The sequence below is a fragment of the Pelecanus crispus genome, chromosome 8, assembly GCF_030463565.1.
Source record: "Pelecanus crispus isolate bPelCri1 chromosome 8, bPelCri1.pri, whole genome shotgun sequence".
Taxonomy (NCBI): domain Eukaryota; kingdom Metazoa; phylum Chordata; class Aves; order Pelecaniformes; family Pelecanidae; genus Pelecanus; species Pelecanus crispus.
In genome coordinates this window covers 28,494,338-28,511,340 of record NC_134650.1, presented here as the reverse complement: position 1 = coordinate 28,511,340, position 17,003 = coordinate 28,494,338, and the positions used below count along the sequence as shown (strand labels likewise).

General features: G+C 36.8%; 1 protein-coding gene across 4 annotated transcripts in view; it reads left to right on the top strand.

The window, feature by feature from the left end:
* Positions 1-17,003, top strand: part of NFATC3 (nuclear factor of activated T cells 3) — a 77,462-nt gene that overhangs the window by 31,222 nt on the left and 29,237 nt on the right. For all 4 annotated transcript variants that reach the window (XR_012831242.1, XM_075714860.1, XM_075714859.1 and 1 more), the window contains exons 4-5: positions 15,031-15,230; positions 16,395-16,567. Coding sequence is in view for 3 of the 4 variants with exons in the window: in XM_075714860.1 (XP_075570975.1) it covers positions 15,031-15,230; positions 16,395-16,567 (373 nt within the window). In the remaining variant the exon portion in view is untranslated. The remainder of the gene's footprint in view (positions 1-15,030; positions 15,231-16,394; positions 16,568-17,003) is intronic.

Here is a 17,003-nt window from a genome sequence, read left to right as displayed (position 1 = left end):
AGGGGTAGTCAGTAATGTCCCCTTGAATATCTGCGGTGCCAGCTGGCTCATGCAGCTGGAAAGGGAACCCACCCTCTCATTCACCAGACATGGGGAAGATTGTGCTGAGGAACTGTGGGACTTCTGAAGATGCCTTGATTTACCAGTTTGCCACATCGTTGGGTGAAAGCAGTGTCTCTTTACTTATTCATCTCAATCTTGCTTAATGGTCTTTATCTTAATCCCAAGCCAGGTTAAGATAAAACTTAATTGTTCATTTATAAGTCAAATCAGACAAAAATTATAAAATCTTTACAGGACAAATAGGGGGGAAAAAAGATTAATCTGCTTACATTAAGGTTACAGCAGGATTTGTCTTTTCCCCTAAATCCAGGATATTTCCTGTTCTTTTCCAGCAAAATGGCAGTCGGGGTTTCAGTTTCAAGGTTTCACTACAGCAGTCTATACATTAAAAACATATTTTATATATTTATCCTATTCCAATAGTTGGAAGTAAGTCATTACTATTTGAGACCAGATGCAAAGTGCTAACAGGATTTCCATAATCAGTTCCCAACCTCTTTCTCCTACTCATACTGTAGTATAAACATGTTATCACTTTTTCTCCTTATAGTTTATTCCTCCTCTCTGGCAAGCAAATTTTGTCATGCTTTGTAATTATATCAGTTTTGGAACAGCTCTAATGTTACACCTATATAAATAAAGATATACCAGCGGAATTTAAATGTCTTTGACTGTCTGTTCCTTTTTCCTTGACTAAGCAATCTTCTCCCTCCAAGCTTTTCATCTGATGAATTTCTTCTTTCCTCCTTTTTTTTCCTCTTAAGACGTTGTGTCTTTCCTTTCTCTCCCTCCAAAAAAGGGCTGGATATCTGCATAGAATCATAGAATCATTTAGGTTGGAAAAGACCTTTAAGATCATCCAGTCCAACCATTAACCTAACATTACCAAGTCCACCACTAAACCAATTAAGGGTAGAGCAGTAATTTCATGTTTCCTGGCTTGGTGGCTGGATTATTTTTTAATGAAAGTAAAAACTAGGAATCATTAAGGTTGGAAAGGACCTCTAAGATCATCAGTCCAACTACCACCCCACCACCACCATGCCTACTAAACCGTGTCCCGAAGTGCCACGTCTACCCATTTTTTGAACACCTCCAGGGATGGTAACTCCACCGCCTCTCTGGGCAGCCTGTTCCAATGCTTGACCACTCTTTCTGTGAAGAAATTTTTCCTAATATCCAATCTAAACCTCCCCTGATGCAGCCTAAGGCCATTTCCTCTCATCCTGTCACTAACTACTTGGGAGAAGAGACTAACACCCACCTCACTACAACCTCCTTTCAGGTAGTTGTAGAGAGTGATAAGGTCTCCCCTCAGCCTCCTCTTCTCCAGGCTAAACAACCCCAGTTCCCTCAGCTGCTCCTCATAAGGCCTGTGCTCCAGACCCTTCACCAGCTTCACTGCCCTTCTCTGAACACACTCCAGCACCTCCGTGTCTTTCTTGTATTGAGGGGCCCAAAACTGCACACAGTATACAAGGTGCGGCCTCACCAGTGCCGAGTACAGGGGGACAATCACCTCCCTGCTCCTGCTGGCCACACTGTTCCTGATACAAGCCAGGATGCTGTTGGCTTTCTTGGCCACCTGGGCACACTGCTGACTCATGTTCAGCCAGCTGTCAACCAGGACACCCAGGTCCTTTTCTACCAGGCAGCTTTCCAGCCACAACAGCATACCATCTTCTTGAATGTCTTTTCTTATCCTTCCATTTCCATTCTTAATCTGATCTCTTCATTCAACTTTCATGTTCCCTACAAAGTTGTTTGATGTTTTTCTTCTCATCACAATACCATAACCTAACCAGCTCCAACTTTCTCCTATGGCCAGACAGACCTACTAGATTTCTTAGCACAGTAGAGGCAAGGGTCACGTGCTTATCAGGGAAGTCTATGCTGCAAACTAGAGAAAATTGAGGATGCCTGAACTAGGCTGGAATCTGAAAGTCAGTCGGGCACATTTCTTCACATGGAGCACTGTGTTGCTTTAGTTGGTGGAGAACAAGTAAACACAACTTTCACATGCCAAGGTGCTGGCACTGGAATTTAACACCTCATTAATGAGGACGGAAACTTGAGAGATTTTAGCTGACAAAATAAGTCTTTGCTGAGCTTTTGCAAACTGCATTAATTTTTTTTTTTTTTAAATTACCCCTAGGTGCTTGTGTCTTGCACTAATGTTTGCATTAAAGGAACTTGTTTTGCTGAGGCTTATAAGATTTGACAAATATATGTAGGCTGTCTTTTGCTTACAGAACTAGATGCTTCTAAGCTGCAGTACTAGATGCAAGTTAGAAAAAACAGATCTGTAATCTATGTGACTTACACCGATGATTTTAAAAGCTATTTATTTGCATTTGAATTGTGAAATACCTTGCTATGACAAGAATTCTGTTTTAAAAATGGGGATAGTATTTATGTGCCTCACAGTCTCACGCTTAAACACATGGATTGTACTATGCCTCTCTAAATTAAAATGAATACTATCAATGCAAATCAATATTCTATTCTGCAATTTGGTCTCTTCCAGCTGGATTAGAAATTAATTGTTGTGCTTGATGGGAGAAAGGAGGCTGTTATGAAACAAACCGTCCATTTGTATTAAGTTTTTACTGACTGCTGGGAAAAACAGTATGCTAAGGGCCAAGTTTGGCAAAAGGTAGAACACTAAGTAGCTGTGAGCAGATGAAAATTACTTTAAATACAAAAGTGAAATCTTTTCCAGCACTTCCGGAAGCTGCTTATGCAAATCCAGTTCACGATATGCATTACTGTTTGTTTCTGACTTAACTTTTCTTTTTGGTGCTCTTAGCTTTACACCAGTGACTTCCATGCGTGTGATCATTCCAGTAAAGTACTCCACATTTTCTTGTGTGAAATAACTCTATGTTAACCAGTGTCAGAGATGAGAAAGGATGTGGCTGAACAGAATAGAGTAGAGTTGGAAGGGACCTACAACAATCATCAAGTCCAACTGCCACATCTTTGAGTGCCTGAAGGCCTGTGTGCTTTTGCTTGCTACACAATTTGTTTTGCTTTTCAATATTATTTTATAGAAAGCTAGAAATTTCCGAACTGTGACGTCTCTGGAGTTCTGTGTGTGCAGTTCATGTACTATTTAAAATAAAGATTTTAAGATAGTACATAGCTTAAAGCTATTAATCTATTAGTGCATGTCATTAATCTATTACTAATACTATACCATACCTGTTGCTAGGAGACTAAGCTTCTGACAAATTTGGCATCATCTGTTGAGTACATTTAATCAGCTTATTTCCAAATGTGAGGAAATTAAATGAGTGGAGCATCATGCTTTGCTTTGTAAGTCTGTTGAGTTTAAGGAAGCAAATTCTGTAATGAAAGTCTCTTGTTTTCAGCTTTTCTTAATGCAAAATGTTCTAAATAGCAGATACCCATCATTTTAATCTCTGCTTTCTTGGGAGTATGTTCCAGCTAATCCATGTCATCTGGAACAATTTATTTTACCTTGGTAGAGAATCTGCAAGATAATGCTGACAGTTTTTGTAGGGAAGGAATAAATAATTTGGCAGAATGGTTAGCAAGAAGAAAGGTGGCATGTTGAACTTTTATAATCCAAATTCTGTGGAAATTTTGTATTGCATTTTCAGAAGACATAGAAAGCCTCTGAGCACTGTCTACCTTTTACCATTCTAATTCAATAGGTTAGAGTACTTGCTTTACCCATCTACGAAGCCTTTTAAACAAGTAGCTGCCACACTTCATCTGACTCTAAATGAATGATCATAATTGCTTGAATTTCCTACTCTTCCCATAGGTCAAATTGTACATAAAAAAAAATAAAGTTTACACTTACAGTTTGCTAGAATGTTATCTAAAATGGTTAGGGTTCTTCATGAGACTTCACTTGGATAATGCTTATGATCAAAAAGATAAGCATTTTAGAGCACATGGGCACATGATACGGATCTCTCGGGAACATTTTTTTTTTTTAAATTTTTGTATTTTTGCTCTGATCTAAAATTACTTTTTTCTTGTTAAAGCAGACTTGGTTTGTATACTCTGTTCCTGCTATCATGTCAACTTCTGCAATTTTATGAGTTTTCTTAAGTCTGTTAAATTTAATGGTATCTTTTGGTAGCAAATTCCATAAGCTATGTTGTGCTCAACAAGAAGTATTTCCTTTTTATCATTTGTCCTGTTACTAGTGAAGAAGGTGATCTACGTGTACTCTTCTTGATACCTGTACAATGTGATGTACTGAGGGACTGCTGAGCTAACAGCTACTTGGTAGCACCATTCTGTATGCAAGAAGGAGTATCTGTCCTGTGGCCATTTACCACAGTGTGAATCGATTCTAGATGTGAACTGTAACGAGGGTAATTTATTCTAAAACTGATGATTATCTGCAACAGACACTGTATAGAATCTACTTGTGCCATATGCATGCAAGACAAATTTGGGGCAGTGGTAGCTATTTAGAATTTGCCTGTACCAGAAGTGTCTTTTTGCCATGCTACGAAGGGTTTAAGGATATAGTCATTCATCAATTCCTCTGCTGTAAGCAAAATTCTTACTGTAGTTGATTCTGCAGTAATAGAGGAGGGGAAGCATCATGTAATCCATATGGACAACTCAGCAGTATTATAGCTGAAGAAAGGTATAAGATCAAAAACTACAGAAATGTTAAATAAAAATTAGTTTATTTAAATGGTTATACATTTCTTGTCACTGACAAGCAAACAGTAACCTCCTGTGTGAGGTTTAATGGAGACCTGTGAAAGAGGGACTGAATGTCAGTTCTGTTTTAAAGTGATCGCAGAGCCTGAAGTCATGACTGAAGAGCTGCAATGGAAGAAAAAGTAAACTAATTGAGCTAAAGTAAACTAATTTTGAACTACTTTGAAAATTCTGAAACAGGAATGTGTCCTCAAAAAGCCTGTCAAACTCTGCCTGAGTTCTGGTGGAAGAAACTATAACCTACAAGAGAGGATCTAACCGAGCAATGTCAGAGATGATCCAATAAAAATAAATGGATGAAGGATTGTCTAAATGAGTGTATGTTTCCTGGCCTGTAATTCTGTGGCTGTCACCTTTTTACAGGTATTCTGTGTGGCCAATTCATGTAACTACTTGAATAACAGGTATAACATCAGAGTTCTCCCTGTTCTCTAAGCCAATAAACAACACGCTTTTTCTGTGTTTCATGACCCTTCCCATTCTTCCTGCCTTTCACTTTTAAATTTTTATTTTTGTCTTGAATTCTTCCCTATTTTGTACATCACCAGAAGGCAGGCTGTATCCCAGCTCTAACTGCCTACTGTTGTTTGGCAGTGACAACCCGCAAATAAATCTAGAAGGCAGAAGGTAAGTCTCGGCCTGTCTGAACTGTGTCATGGACTGTATTGGGAAAAACATTGACCTTTGGATGAGAGTCTAAAAATACGTATCTTTCAAGAACTAGGCATCTTCTGCTCCAGAATCCCCAAAATAGATAGTAAAAGCCATATTGATGCATCTACTATTTTGAATACTCTAGTTTGAATACTCAATCTAGAAAATGCAGTAATTAATGTGAAAAACATTTGAAACGGTACACTGGATGACACAGTTCTCTGCTTTTTGTATCATATGTTTACTAAAAATGTGGAAAAGTAATTTTTTTTCCAAAGTAAAACTAATTTATGGGTTTTTTCTACAGGTTATGTGGAAATAACCTATTTCTGTCCTGGAAATGCTTGTCCAAAAACTGTCCATAGCATAATTTGGCATTAGGAGTTGGTATTTCAGGAATAGTATATTTTTTTTCAAGAGCGTAGAGCAAACTGCAGATGGATAGTGTATTGTGATGGCTAGTTAGATGTGACTGGCAATTCTGCACTGTGTGAAGTTGTACTATTAGTCTAACACTATTTTAGCTATGAATTGATCTTTTTTGGGTAGTGTGGAGTGGGCTAAAACATTCTTCAAAGTATGCCTGAAATTAGTATTTATAACACTTCCAATCCTGTCTGCAAGTGGTGAGTGAGTATATAAGAGTGCGAGATTTCAGAAAGAGAAATCAAAGTTTGTAAACCTTGAAGGATGTACATTGTGTAAACATACAGTATCATGACCAATAATGCACTGGTATTTGCAATTACTGGTTTGCTTTCGTCCTTTGCAGGACCTGTTTGTCTTTGTGATGACCTTTAAAATGTTTTTAAAATTGGACTTGTGCCACTATCTAATAGTTTATTAAAGTTTGTTCCTTTTACATTGTTTTTTTTTGGGTTTTTTTTGTTTTTTTTTTTAGAATTGAAAAGGTCTGTACTGTTTTAAAATCTTCAAGTTGGTCTACTTGATAAGCTCATTTAGCAAAAGAGGAAGGAGGATGCTTTTTTAAAAAAAAATCAGAAATTTAAGTTTTTGTAACGTTACAACCTTTGCAGAATCGGAATGGAAAAAAAAATTTCCCATGTGCTCTTAAGACTTTCTGAGCTAGTGGTTGGGTTATTGCCTAATAGATTTGAATGGAGGTTTCTTCCATGAATTTCTCCAGTTTCTTTTAAACAGTCCATTGAAGATTATAGGTCAGCATTCATTGCACCTCTGCAAGACCACAAGGGATGACTGTGGTCAGCCTGACTTTCAGTAACTTCCCTGATCTCTAATTCCTTGGTTTTATATGTGTGGTTTGTTTCAAGCTTTTCAAAATGCAACTGTTGATAAAGTCATGATAAATCGTACCACTGGTGTTAGTCATTGTGTGTCTTTTTTTTTCAAATTATGTTCATTTTCATGCCTTTGGATCTTTGTCACCCCTTGCTTTTATTCCCAGATCATTGTTAATAGGTGTGCTCTTCAGCTTGGTAGAGTAGCCCTTCAGCTTCTAAACTGAGAGTCTTCACAGTTCTTTACGAAAGTAGCTGCACAGCACTCAAAAGTGAAGTTCTTGTGGAGAAATGTCTGAAGAAAAAAGTTTGGTTCTTCAAAGCCATGCACTGGTGCCTCTTTGATATTGTTGTCCAAAAGATTCCAAGCTTGTGGGTCATATCTCTGTTGTCTCAGAGGGCAAAACATTTCAAAGGCGTAGTTTGCTTTTTTTTTTTTCTTTAAATGAAGTTTTTTAAAAGCATTGGTTTACTTTAGAAGTGGACTAAAAGTTAATCAGTGAAAGTTCTTTTCCTTTAGGATTGCTTAGGTTTCATGGTGAATTATACTGTATCTTTACTCATGCAGTCTTCCAAAGTAAAAGTAAAAATACCTAATTCGAGAGAACAGCTTTATCTTTCCTTTCACCTCCATATGATGGGGCCTTCATTCTCCTCTTTTGCCCTCCTTGCTTACACCCTTAACTTTGGGGGGTGTTCTAAAGAATACAGAAGTCACTGAAATGCATCCAGCTGCCATGAGACTATCAAGGAGGAAATAACTAGTTACAACATGCTTTTCATATCAAGGTGGTGGAAAGCCTAGGAAATCTCCATCTGAAGTAAATGCTTAGTAGGAGCTTACAGTTCTTTACACAGCTGTGTATTTCATTCCCCGTTCTTCATGTTTGAACTGAAGATTTTTATATGGACACTGGTGCATTTGGTGAAGCTAGAGTTGTTAACCGAATCTTTTGTTCACTGAGGTTATCCCAGATTTTGCCACTGACATGTCTTGTATTTCAAGATATGCCCTACTTTTAGGGACGCCTATTTGTGTGTAAAAGCTTTCTTTCTAATCAGCCACTTTACCAATCCAGTAATGCCATAAGCAGTGAATTAATTGTGCAAAGGAGTACTAAAGTGTTGATAGAATCTTCATCTTCAATTATCAAGCAAAGAAAAGGCACATAAAAGATAAAACATGAGTATTAAACCCCACTGAAAGTTTGGTTAAACGTGGCAATTTCCTAATAAACGCTGGAAAGTTTTGCAGGAAAATGGCTTCAAAAAACAATCCAATGGATTTCGGCACTGTCTGAATGTCATTAGTATCATAGTATTGCTTGATTGCTGAGCAGAAAACTTAGCTAATAAAATAATTTTTCTAACACACCCCCACCCCAAGTTTTAGTTCCACTTTTTTCTTTAGGTTTTAGTCTGAAAGAGGAGGCATGTGAAACCCTGACATCACTTCCGGATTCAGTGACCCTATTAGGAATTGAGTTTTTTGTAAATAAACAAAGTGGGGTTTGGTTCAGAAAAACAGACTGTTTCAAAGTATACTAGTATTGTCTGATAAGTACCTGTTTTCTGTGAAGTGTATATTTTTTTGTTGGATATTTTTCTCAAGTCTTGCTACAGGTCTTAAGAAATTGCATCTTTTGGATAAATAACATTTACATTTGAATAGAGATTGGTAATACTTGGCTTGCAACAATAAATGGAAAATATAGAACCTTCTTAATTTAAAAAAGGCAGGGAGGGAAGGTAAAATTTCTAAATATTGGAGAATAAAAGAAGTCTTCTCACAAGCTTGTCCAGTGCTGCAGGCTTTCCTTTAGATCCGAGCATGGAATTGATGACATGTGAGCCAGATGTGGCTCCAATATAATCTGCATGTACTCTGGCAAAATGTTAACTTCTTTTTTCCAGGTCGATGTTTCTTATTTAATATGACCTATTTGCTCTCCTCAGCAAGGAAAAGGTTCTCACCACTGCCACAAAATTCCAGGTTTAAATGCTGCTGTCTTCAGTGATCAAATTAATCTATGTAGTCTCTAGTGTTACACGCTTTTTTCAGGATTTTCCATATGTGCATTAAGAACATATGAATGTTTTTGTAATATAAAATACAACTTCTTGATGATCCAAAAATTGTCTTATTAACTTACTGTCTTTGCAGTTACTTGGTAAAAATTGTAAACTAAGTATTGACATGCATGCATGACTTTACTGTATGCAGTATAGTAATAAGGCTGGAACTGCTTTGGCGTGCAGCTCTTCTGGCTTATCCTGTAGTGACCTTCAGTCTTTAGCCTTCCAGCTTTAGTTTAACTTACGCATGCACTGACCTTTGCTATGGAAACGATATAGAAACACAAAAACAACTTGGCTGAGTTTCCTCGGCAAAGCAGTGGGTGGTGTATCAGTATTCTATTACAGAGGAGGGTTTCTAGAGGTCGGTGGTGACAGTGTGCAGTAACTTACTAGTTGTCTATAGCACGCTGTTTGCTACTCCTATCTTTTTTTAAAGTAAAATTAGTAACTTTTTTTTTTGTAGTGTGCAGCTCTAGGATTGCACATTAATAGAGTAAATGCTGGAAGGTATACCTAGTGCTCAACCAGTAGTTTAAGTTACTGTCTTTCTGTAAGTGACCCATGACTGAATCTTGGGCAGGCTGATATTGTAACACATCTTCATCATGGTGATTCTGCAGCATGTACCAATAGGTTGTAAAATGCTGTTAATTTAAACACCTATGGTCTGTATAGACACTATGTTCTTCGTTGTATATATTGTGTATTCTTTACTAAGGTGAACTAAAGGTACAGATACCATGGCTTGATTAGGTATTTGAACAAAATGTATCAAGTAAATTATATAGGTATTTTCATTGAAGAACAATTAGCTTTTTTTTTTTAACTGACTTAAATGTTTGAGCAGTTCAACATACTGAATTGTGCATAAAGCAGATGAGGTAGTAAGAAAGTGTCACCCCCCTGTCAATGAAACGAAGAACAATGAACATTTTTCTTGAACAAGAACAAAACTGTATTTGAAAGGAATGCATTTTAAATTCCAAAATAATGTCTCTTTTTTTTTTTTTTTTTATTTGAAGTTGATTTGGGGTAGTAAGTCTCCTTCATTATTCACAGGTATTGCATCAATAATGGCAATTCTGGCTCCAAATACCATCTTTCTTTTGGGGGAGAGATGACACCATTCCTAGGAGACAGAAGGTAGTTCAGATTCTGTGATGATTCAGTCTCCAATGGGGACCGAGTGTGGTGGGCAGAAAGTTCTGCTTTGCTTACTATGTAAAGGTTTTGTGTAGGGAGAGACGTCCAAGGCTTACTCTCACCAGGATTATTCATAGAATGGACTGCAGAATACTTTCATGCTCTTCACCAAACTGCTGAATGCAGCTGCAGTTAAATAAGGTAGGAGTACTTTCAGGTGAATTAACAAAGTAATCCAGGAATGGTATGACACGGACTGTCTCTAATTACATGGTGCTAGGCACAGCATGTTGGTTTCACTGAAGGCTTTGAATGACTATGTAAGAGAAATTACATGGGATGTGCAGGCATCTTCTCCACAAGCTATCGGATCATTTTCTACCTACCCCTTGACACTGCCCCCCCCCCCCCCCCCAACTCTTCCCTTTGATTACAGACACTGTACATTTTTTATTTTACTTCTTGCAGAATCCATGTTATGCCTAGAGTTGTCAGCTCACTTATTAGACAATATTTAAGGAGAAAAATGTTAATTCTAAAGCACTAATAATATATAATATATATATAATAATGTATAATAAAGGTTGGGGGTTTTTTGTTGGTTGGTTGGGGAGTTTTTTATCAACATGTTGTTTTTGTCAATCTCTCCAGCTGCCTCAAAGTTTTAGCTAGCGCAAAAGGCTGTCTCACTAGCATCCACAGCCTGTTAAGCTTACTGTCTTTTTTGCTGTAAATACGGCTGTTGGAAACATGAGGGCATTGTGCAATGTGCTCATTGCTCACTTAAAACTGTGATATGTTTCCTTTTTATGCGGCCCCTGTTACTGTGATCAGGCCCTGAATTACACTCTATAATGTGGGAGACAGGGTTATTCTTTTCTTCCCCATCCCCCAGCTTACTTAATTGCCACACTTACTTGCACACATTGGTGGTATTTATGGCTTTACATTGTTTTTCTTTTATGCTGTTCTCTTTTTATTTTAAACCTTGAATAAATGCAATAAATCACCTGTAATAAAAGTATACATTTATGAAGTCTCTGCTACCCTGTTACTACTCTGCCTAACCATATGTATGTATATGTTCCAGTACCTTTAACAGGACTTCATTGCAGGTCCTTTACAGTAATTCATTTGAGACAAAGCTATAGTGTAAGCATCCAATTGACATAGTTCGGGACAGTGGGCAGGGGGACCTTGTTGACTTGTTTGTTTGGGACTGGTTTACGCTAGCACGGCTTTAAAATCTGTATGAAATTTTCAGGGTTTTGTCCTGACACTATTACAGATGATTTTTAATTATGAGATGCCTTATTTATATATTTCTGTATTATAACGTGTGTAGGTGTCTTCTAAATTGCTATAAAAGTGTATTCTGTTGCATTATAATATTTTTCCTTGTAGTTTCCTTGAGGCATTGGATTTCTTCTTTGTTTTCATTTATTTCAGTATATAAACTAGAAGGAAAGTGACTAAAGGTGGTACTACTGTGTGGGGTCCTGTTGTGGAGTTTTTATTATTCTGAAGCTGTAGTAACATAGTTTCAAATTTCTACTTCGGTATAGCTAATGTACTGTAGTGATGTGAGACAGTCAACAAGCACACAAGCTTGTATCACAAGGGCATCATACAGAAAACACATTTGATAACCTCTTGATATATAAGTAATCTCTTGGTGGGGTGGGCATTTTTTTGTCAGACTTTCCCCACCACTTCCACCTCCCACAACAGGCCCTATAAGTCTTCTATAATAGCCTATCTGGGCAAGCATAGAGGGTGAACTTTGCTCAAGAGTAACAGAAGCAAAACTACTACTGTTAGACATGGCTTTCAGCAATTCAAATGTAGTATATGTCCATAGAGTCTCATAGGCAATACTGTTGCAACTGCTGGCATGGGGTATAGTTTGCTACACTAAATTAAGCTCCTCCTCTGCGTAGGCTTCTGTAGAGGACAGTTTCTGCACTGACTATAGACAGACCAGCTTAGCTTTACGAGTATCCCTTGCCCCCCACCACCTCTTTCTCTCTCTCATATCGCTAGTATCTCTAGAACTGTTGTGTACATGTCCATTGTTAAGGAAGGGGAAGACAGCTTTAATTGGCAATTAGCTTTGTCACAGTGACCCCATTTGGAAGTTACTCAAAGTTTTGAATAGGTCTGACTTGTAATTTATGTAACTCCCAGTATTCGAGTGAACGCGTTTAACAAATGTCACATTTAGGCTGTATTCCATGTGTTAAGATTTAATTTTAACTCCGAGGAAAATGGATGGTTGAGTCACAGTGTTGAGAACTTGGGACAAGATGGCTGCTGTAAATACTTAACTAACACATGTCCTTAAATTTTCTTTAAACTCCCAAAATAATTCAGACTCACAGAAAATACGAAAATATTCATTTGGTATTTAAAAAAAAAAAATCTTTTGGAAAGATGTTGGAGTCCTGCATCAAGTATAAAAAGGAAATTATGTGTTTATATATTTAATTGGTGCAAGAGTCCCTATGCTCCACTATCAACACCACAATAACTAAGAGTGAAGTCTGTTGTGATCTAGTTGTGTCCTGTAGTTTACAGATGACTTCGAACAGATGAAGGGAGAGAAACCTGTCAGAACACTGACAACCTGCAAATAGTAGACATACCTATATAAATGCAAATAAATGAGATCATGTAAGAAATTAGTTGGAAATATGTCAATTATTGGACAGGACATTGTATTTGATAAAAGCTGCCCTGACTTTTAAAGATTGCTTGGCTTTCTGTGGCAGGTATTTTTCCTTCATTATAACAAGGGTCTGAAGGGGTAAGATGAGGAGATGTGACTTTTTGATTCAAGGTTATTAAGTCAGTTTGTTCTGCTTGCCTGTGCATGCATGAATTCTCGATGGTAGCTGGAATCAAGCGGGGAGACAGATGAGAATTCATTGAGTTTAAGGACAGAAACCAGTCTGCTTTAGCACAACCTCATTTGTAGTCTACATACAATGCAGTACAAACGTAGTCTACATTTTATGGTAAAAGTTGAACTGGACTGACTTCTTAAAGGCACAACAGCTGGGAGATCTTGTACATCTCCCAAGAAAGGTACAAGGAGATTTGAGGACAACAGAATTCCGAATTCTTTGTATACAACCATGAAAAGCAGCACAGTCTCCTTACTGTAGTAATCATGTAGAGATCTCCCAGCCCAGAAAAGCAATAGAAGCAATACTTCTGAACTGTTTCCTTTCTTTCCTCTTAATTCACTTAAAAAAAAAAAAAAAAAAAAAAGGCATTTTCTGAGAGCAGTCTCAGAATTGTGTTTGTAACAAATAATGTATTCAATCTATTGAGCTTTTGTCAGCTGCTCAAGATATGTTGTTGCTCAATAACAGTTACATGCTGTATCTTGTCTGTAGATTTTTATCTGCAGTATGTCTCGGGAATTATTTTAGATTGTGTGTGTGCTGGATATGAAGAGGTGAAGAACAAGCCTCAGTTGTTGTTTTGGGTTTATCTGAGTAAGCTCAGTTTTATTTGTCTTAGGTGGTCTAGATTTTGGCTGTTCTGCTTTTCACATTTAACCTCATAGGGCAAATGGGAAAAATGCAAACTAAAGTTAATGGAAAGGAAATATGACTATGCTGTTGTATCTAGATCGATTAATTAATGAGTATTACATCTTGGACAAAAGCATGCATGTAAGACTGAAAGCTGTGAGAATGGCTCTTTAAAGTACCAGAATTCCATCAGAAACCAAATTTCTGTTCTTGATTGAGAAAGCTCTAATAAAACTGACAACAGTGGTAGGTACTGTCATAGCCATAACTTGAATATAGAAAATAGGCCTTCATTTGGTGTACATAAAGCTCACTGCATCAAGTAGTGCATCAAGATACAAGGAATCTACAGCGGTGCTTCTGATTTCTGGGTGTGGGTGTGTGCTTTGGTGTTTTGTACTGCTGACTACTGGTGTTAAATCATTCCTGTAAGTCGGTTAAATTGACATGCTTTTGTTTGTTTTTTAAGTGCTAGTTCTGTAAAGAGCTTGGATAATATTGTTGTGTGACCAAATAACTCTCCCTAGAGACAAAAATATTGACATGACAAAACCACATTCAAGGAATGACTGTCTGGCCCTCCCTCCAGTTTGAACATAAGTTTATTTCGAAGTTGATGAAATGTAAATTTGCTGCATTGCTTTTTAGAAATTATGTAACTTGCAATGTGCATCAGTCTGCCAATTGCAGGAAGGTGAAGTAAACTTCATGGATTTGTAAGACATATTTTATAGGCTTCAGATTTAGAAATGTAGTGGCTAAAGGAAACTTGCGTGTTACTATTGGTTAAACTTGTTTCCTTAAATCTTCTGGATAATATGTTACCAATGTACTATCATAAACCTAGCTTTTTCTTTTAGAGTTAATGGGGTTTTTAAAATTTTTTTTCTTGATGTTTCAATGTGTTTTGTGCCTAGAATTACTACTGTTAGCTCAAACAACAGGTGGTTTTATGATAACTGTGCATTGGTGGTTAGTCTTATATTTAAGAAAAGGAAAGATGGATGGATTAACTTATCAAATTTTGGTTTTTAAAACATTTTCTTTGCCAAAAATAAACCATACTTGATTTTCTAGCTATTAATTAAACTTCTTTGCCCTAACAATACATTTGCATTCACAAAACCTCTTAAGTTTAATAAAACTCACTATTGCATTCCATAGTAGAACAATTAAACTTTAAAATATTTTAGGATTTCTAGAAACTAGGTGTATCTTAGTAAAATTGATAATTTGGCTTTGATTAAAAACAGTATCAGAAACTCACCTATAACATAGCATAGCTTGGTGTAGAAATTCTGTAGATAAAATGATTCTTTTCTCTTTGAGTGATACAAGAATAATAAAGATATTTTGATATCCATTTGTTCTGGTAAATGTTGTTGCTGATACTTGTTTTGGGAGACAGATATCTCTACTCAGTTTTCTGATCTCTGAAAAGATTGACGAAGTTTGTAATTAAATGCTACTTTTCGACTCTGAAGTTTTTGTACTAGTTGCATATTTATATTATGCATACACAAATGCAGTAAAAGTCAACTAATATTTTACTATTACATCTACTTTTTCATCAGCTCCTGGGCTACAGCGAAAAGCCAGTAAACCTACAAATGTTCATCGGAACAGCAGATGATCGCTACTTAAGACCTCATGCGTTCTACCAGGTGCACCGAATCACTGGAAAAACAGTTGCAACAGCTAGTCAAGAGATAATAATTGCCAGCACAAAAGTTTTGGAAATACCACTTCTTCCTGAAAATAATATGTCAGCCAGGTACATCACAGCATAACTTAGATGCTATGTGTCTTTTTTTTTTCTTTTCTTTTTTTATTCTTGTAGAATATCGTATTTTCCACAAATATAGCTCATGATTAAGATAGACACATCTCTTTAAACATGTCAATGTTTAGGTAGTCAGAAGTAAAGGAGCAGAGAGACAGGGAAGCTCACAAGATTGACGGGAAGATAGATGAGTGCTTCTGGGATTATACTTCCCCATACAATCCATACATATATGTGACTCCACGTTTGTAGAATTCTATGTGGGCTACTGGCTGGTAGAGGTTTTGTTTGATTTTACAAACACATAAGACTTTTTTTCTTGAAAATAGTTATAGATTTAGTTGTTTGCTTCTGGATTGAATGTGGTGATTTAACTTCTGGTATCTTGGTAGGCCTTTTCCTTGTTTTGTTTTTTTTTTAATTTTTTTTTAATTTTATTTTTAGCAGTTGTGTTATTCTGACTGTTCAGGTCTTGCCAGATAGAATGTGCTAAATAATAGCTTAATGGTTAGTTACAGCAAGAATTAAAATGCTCTGTTCTTGCTGGAGGGTTGGTGAACAGAGTCAAGCGCAATTATTTGTTTATGTAGCACATAATGTAGATTTCTGAAGTCAGCTTAAACTTCCTACTTGGCAGACTTCATGCTAGTTCCATTGAATGCTATGAACCCACAATGATGTGCAAGATAACACTCCTCAGAAGTTTATGTATACATGTTACTTGGTTAAAGTACGTGTGTCTCAAATAATTGATAAGTATGTGGAATGGTAGCAGGGATTTGATGGCTACACTTCTGTCATTCTCCAGTCCTTCCTAAGGCAGAACTAAGTCTAGGTTTCTTGCTCCTTGTAAATGATGTTTACTATGTTAAATAACTTACTTAGAAGGGTAAATCTTTTAAAGGTTCAAAAAAGCAGCAGTTAGACGTTTACAGGACAAAATGTTTCAATGGAGTACTTGCTGCTGTTTTGACACTAACAGATCTTTTAATCTCAGACAACTTAAAATAACATCTAAAATAGCGTGACATGGGGGAAAAATAGAATGCTCTTCATTCTTTAACAAAAGAAAGGCTTACAGAGTATACTTTGGCAATAGTTTGATTCATTTTCTTCCATTTCTCTTCTGATCCATCCGTCCTCACCTATCTCCAGTATCGATTGTGCTGGTATTTTGAAACTTCGCAATTCAGATATAGAGCTCCGTAAAGGAGAGACAGATATTGGAAGAAAGAATACCAGAGTGCGACTTGTGTTTCGTGTTCACATCCCACAACCTAGTGGAAAAGTCTTATCTCTGCAGACTGCTTCCATACCTGTTGAATGCTGTAAGATTGCTTTACCTATACATAACTTATACTTAAGTTCTCTGCGTGTGTCAGTAGTATTGTCATTCTGACAATATTTATTGTCAGAATTGTATATAACAAGTGTATGTACAAAAGCATGGTGTAAAGTGCTAAATTACCACAAATTAATATATCTTTATTGAAAGGTGGTACTTGCCAAGTGGCAGCCTGAAGGTTTGGAGGAAAAACAATGTTTTAGGCTTTAAACCTAATATTGCAGTCACATAGCTAGCAGCTTCAGTAGTTCCTGTATAGGAGCAGAGGCAGCTGATATATCTCAGTGAAAATAAATATTCATTTCTTGAAGAACTAATACCACTTCATTTACAAGAGTCTATACCATTACTTGTCTTTATACAATATTATCTAATGAACAGCTGAACTTCTAGAGAGTTCATTTGGTAAATGCTGGCAC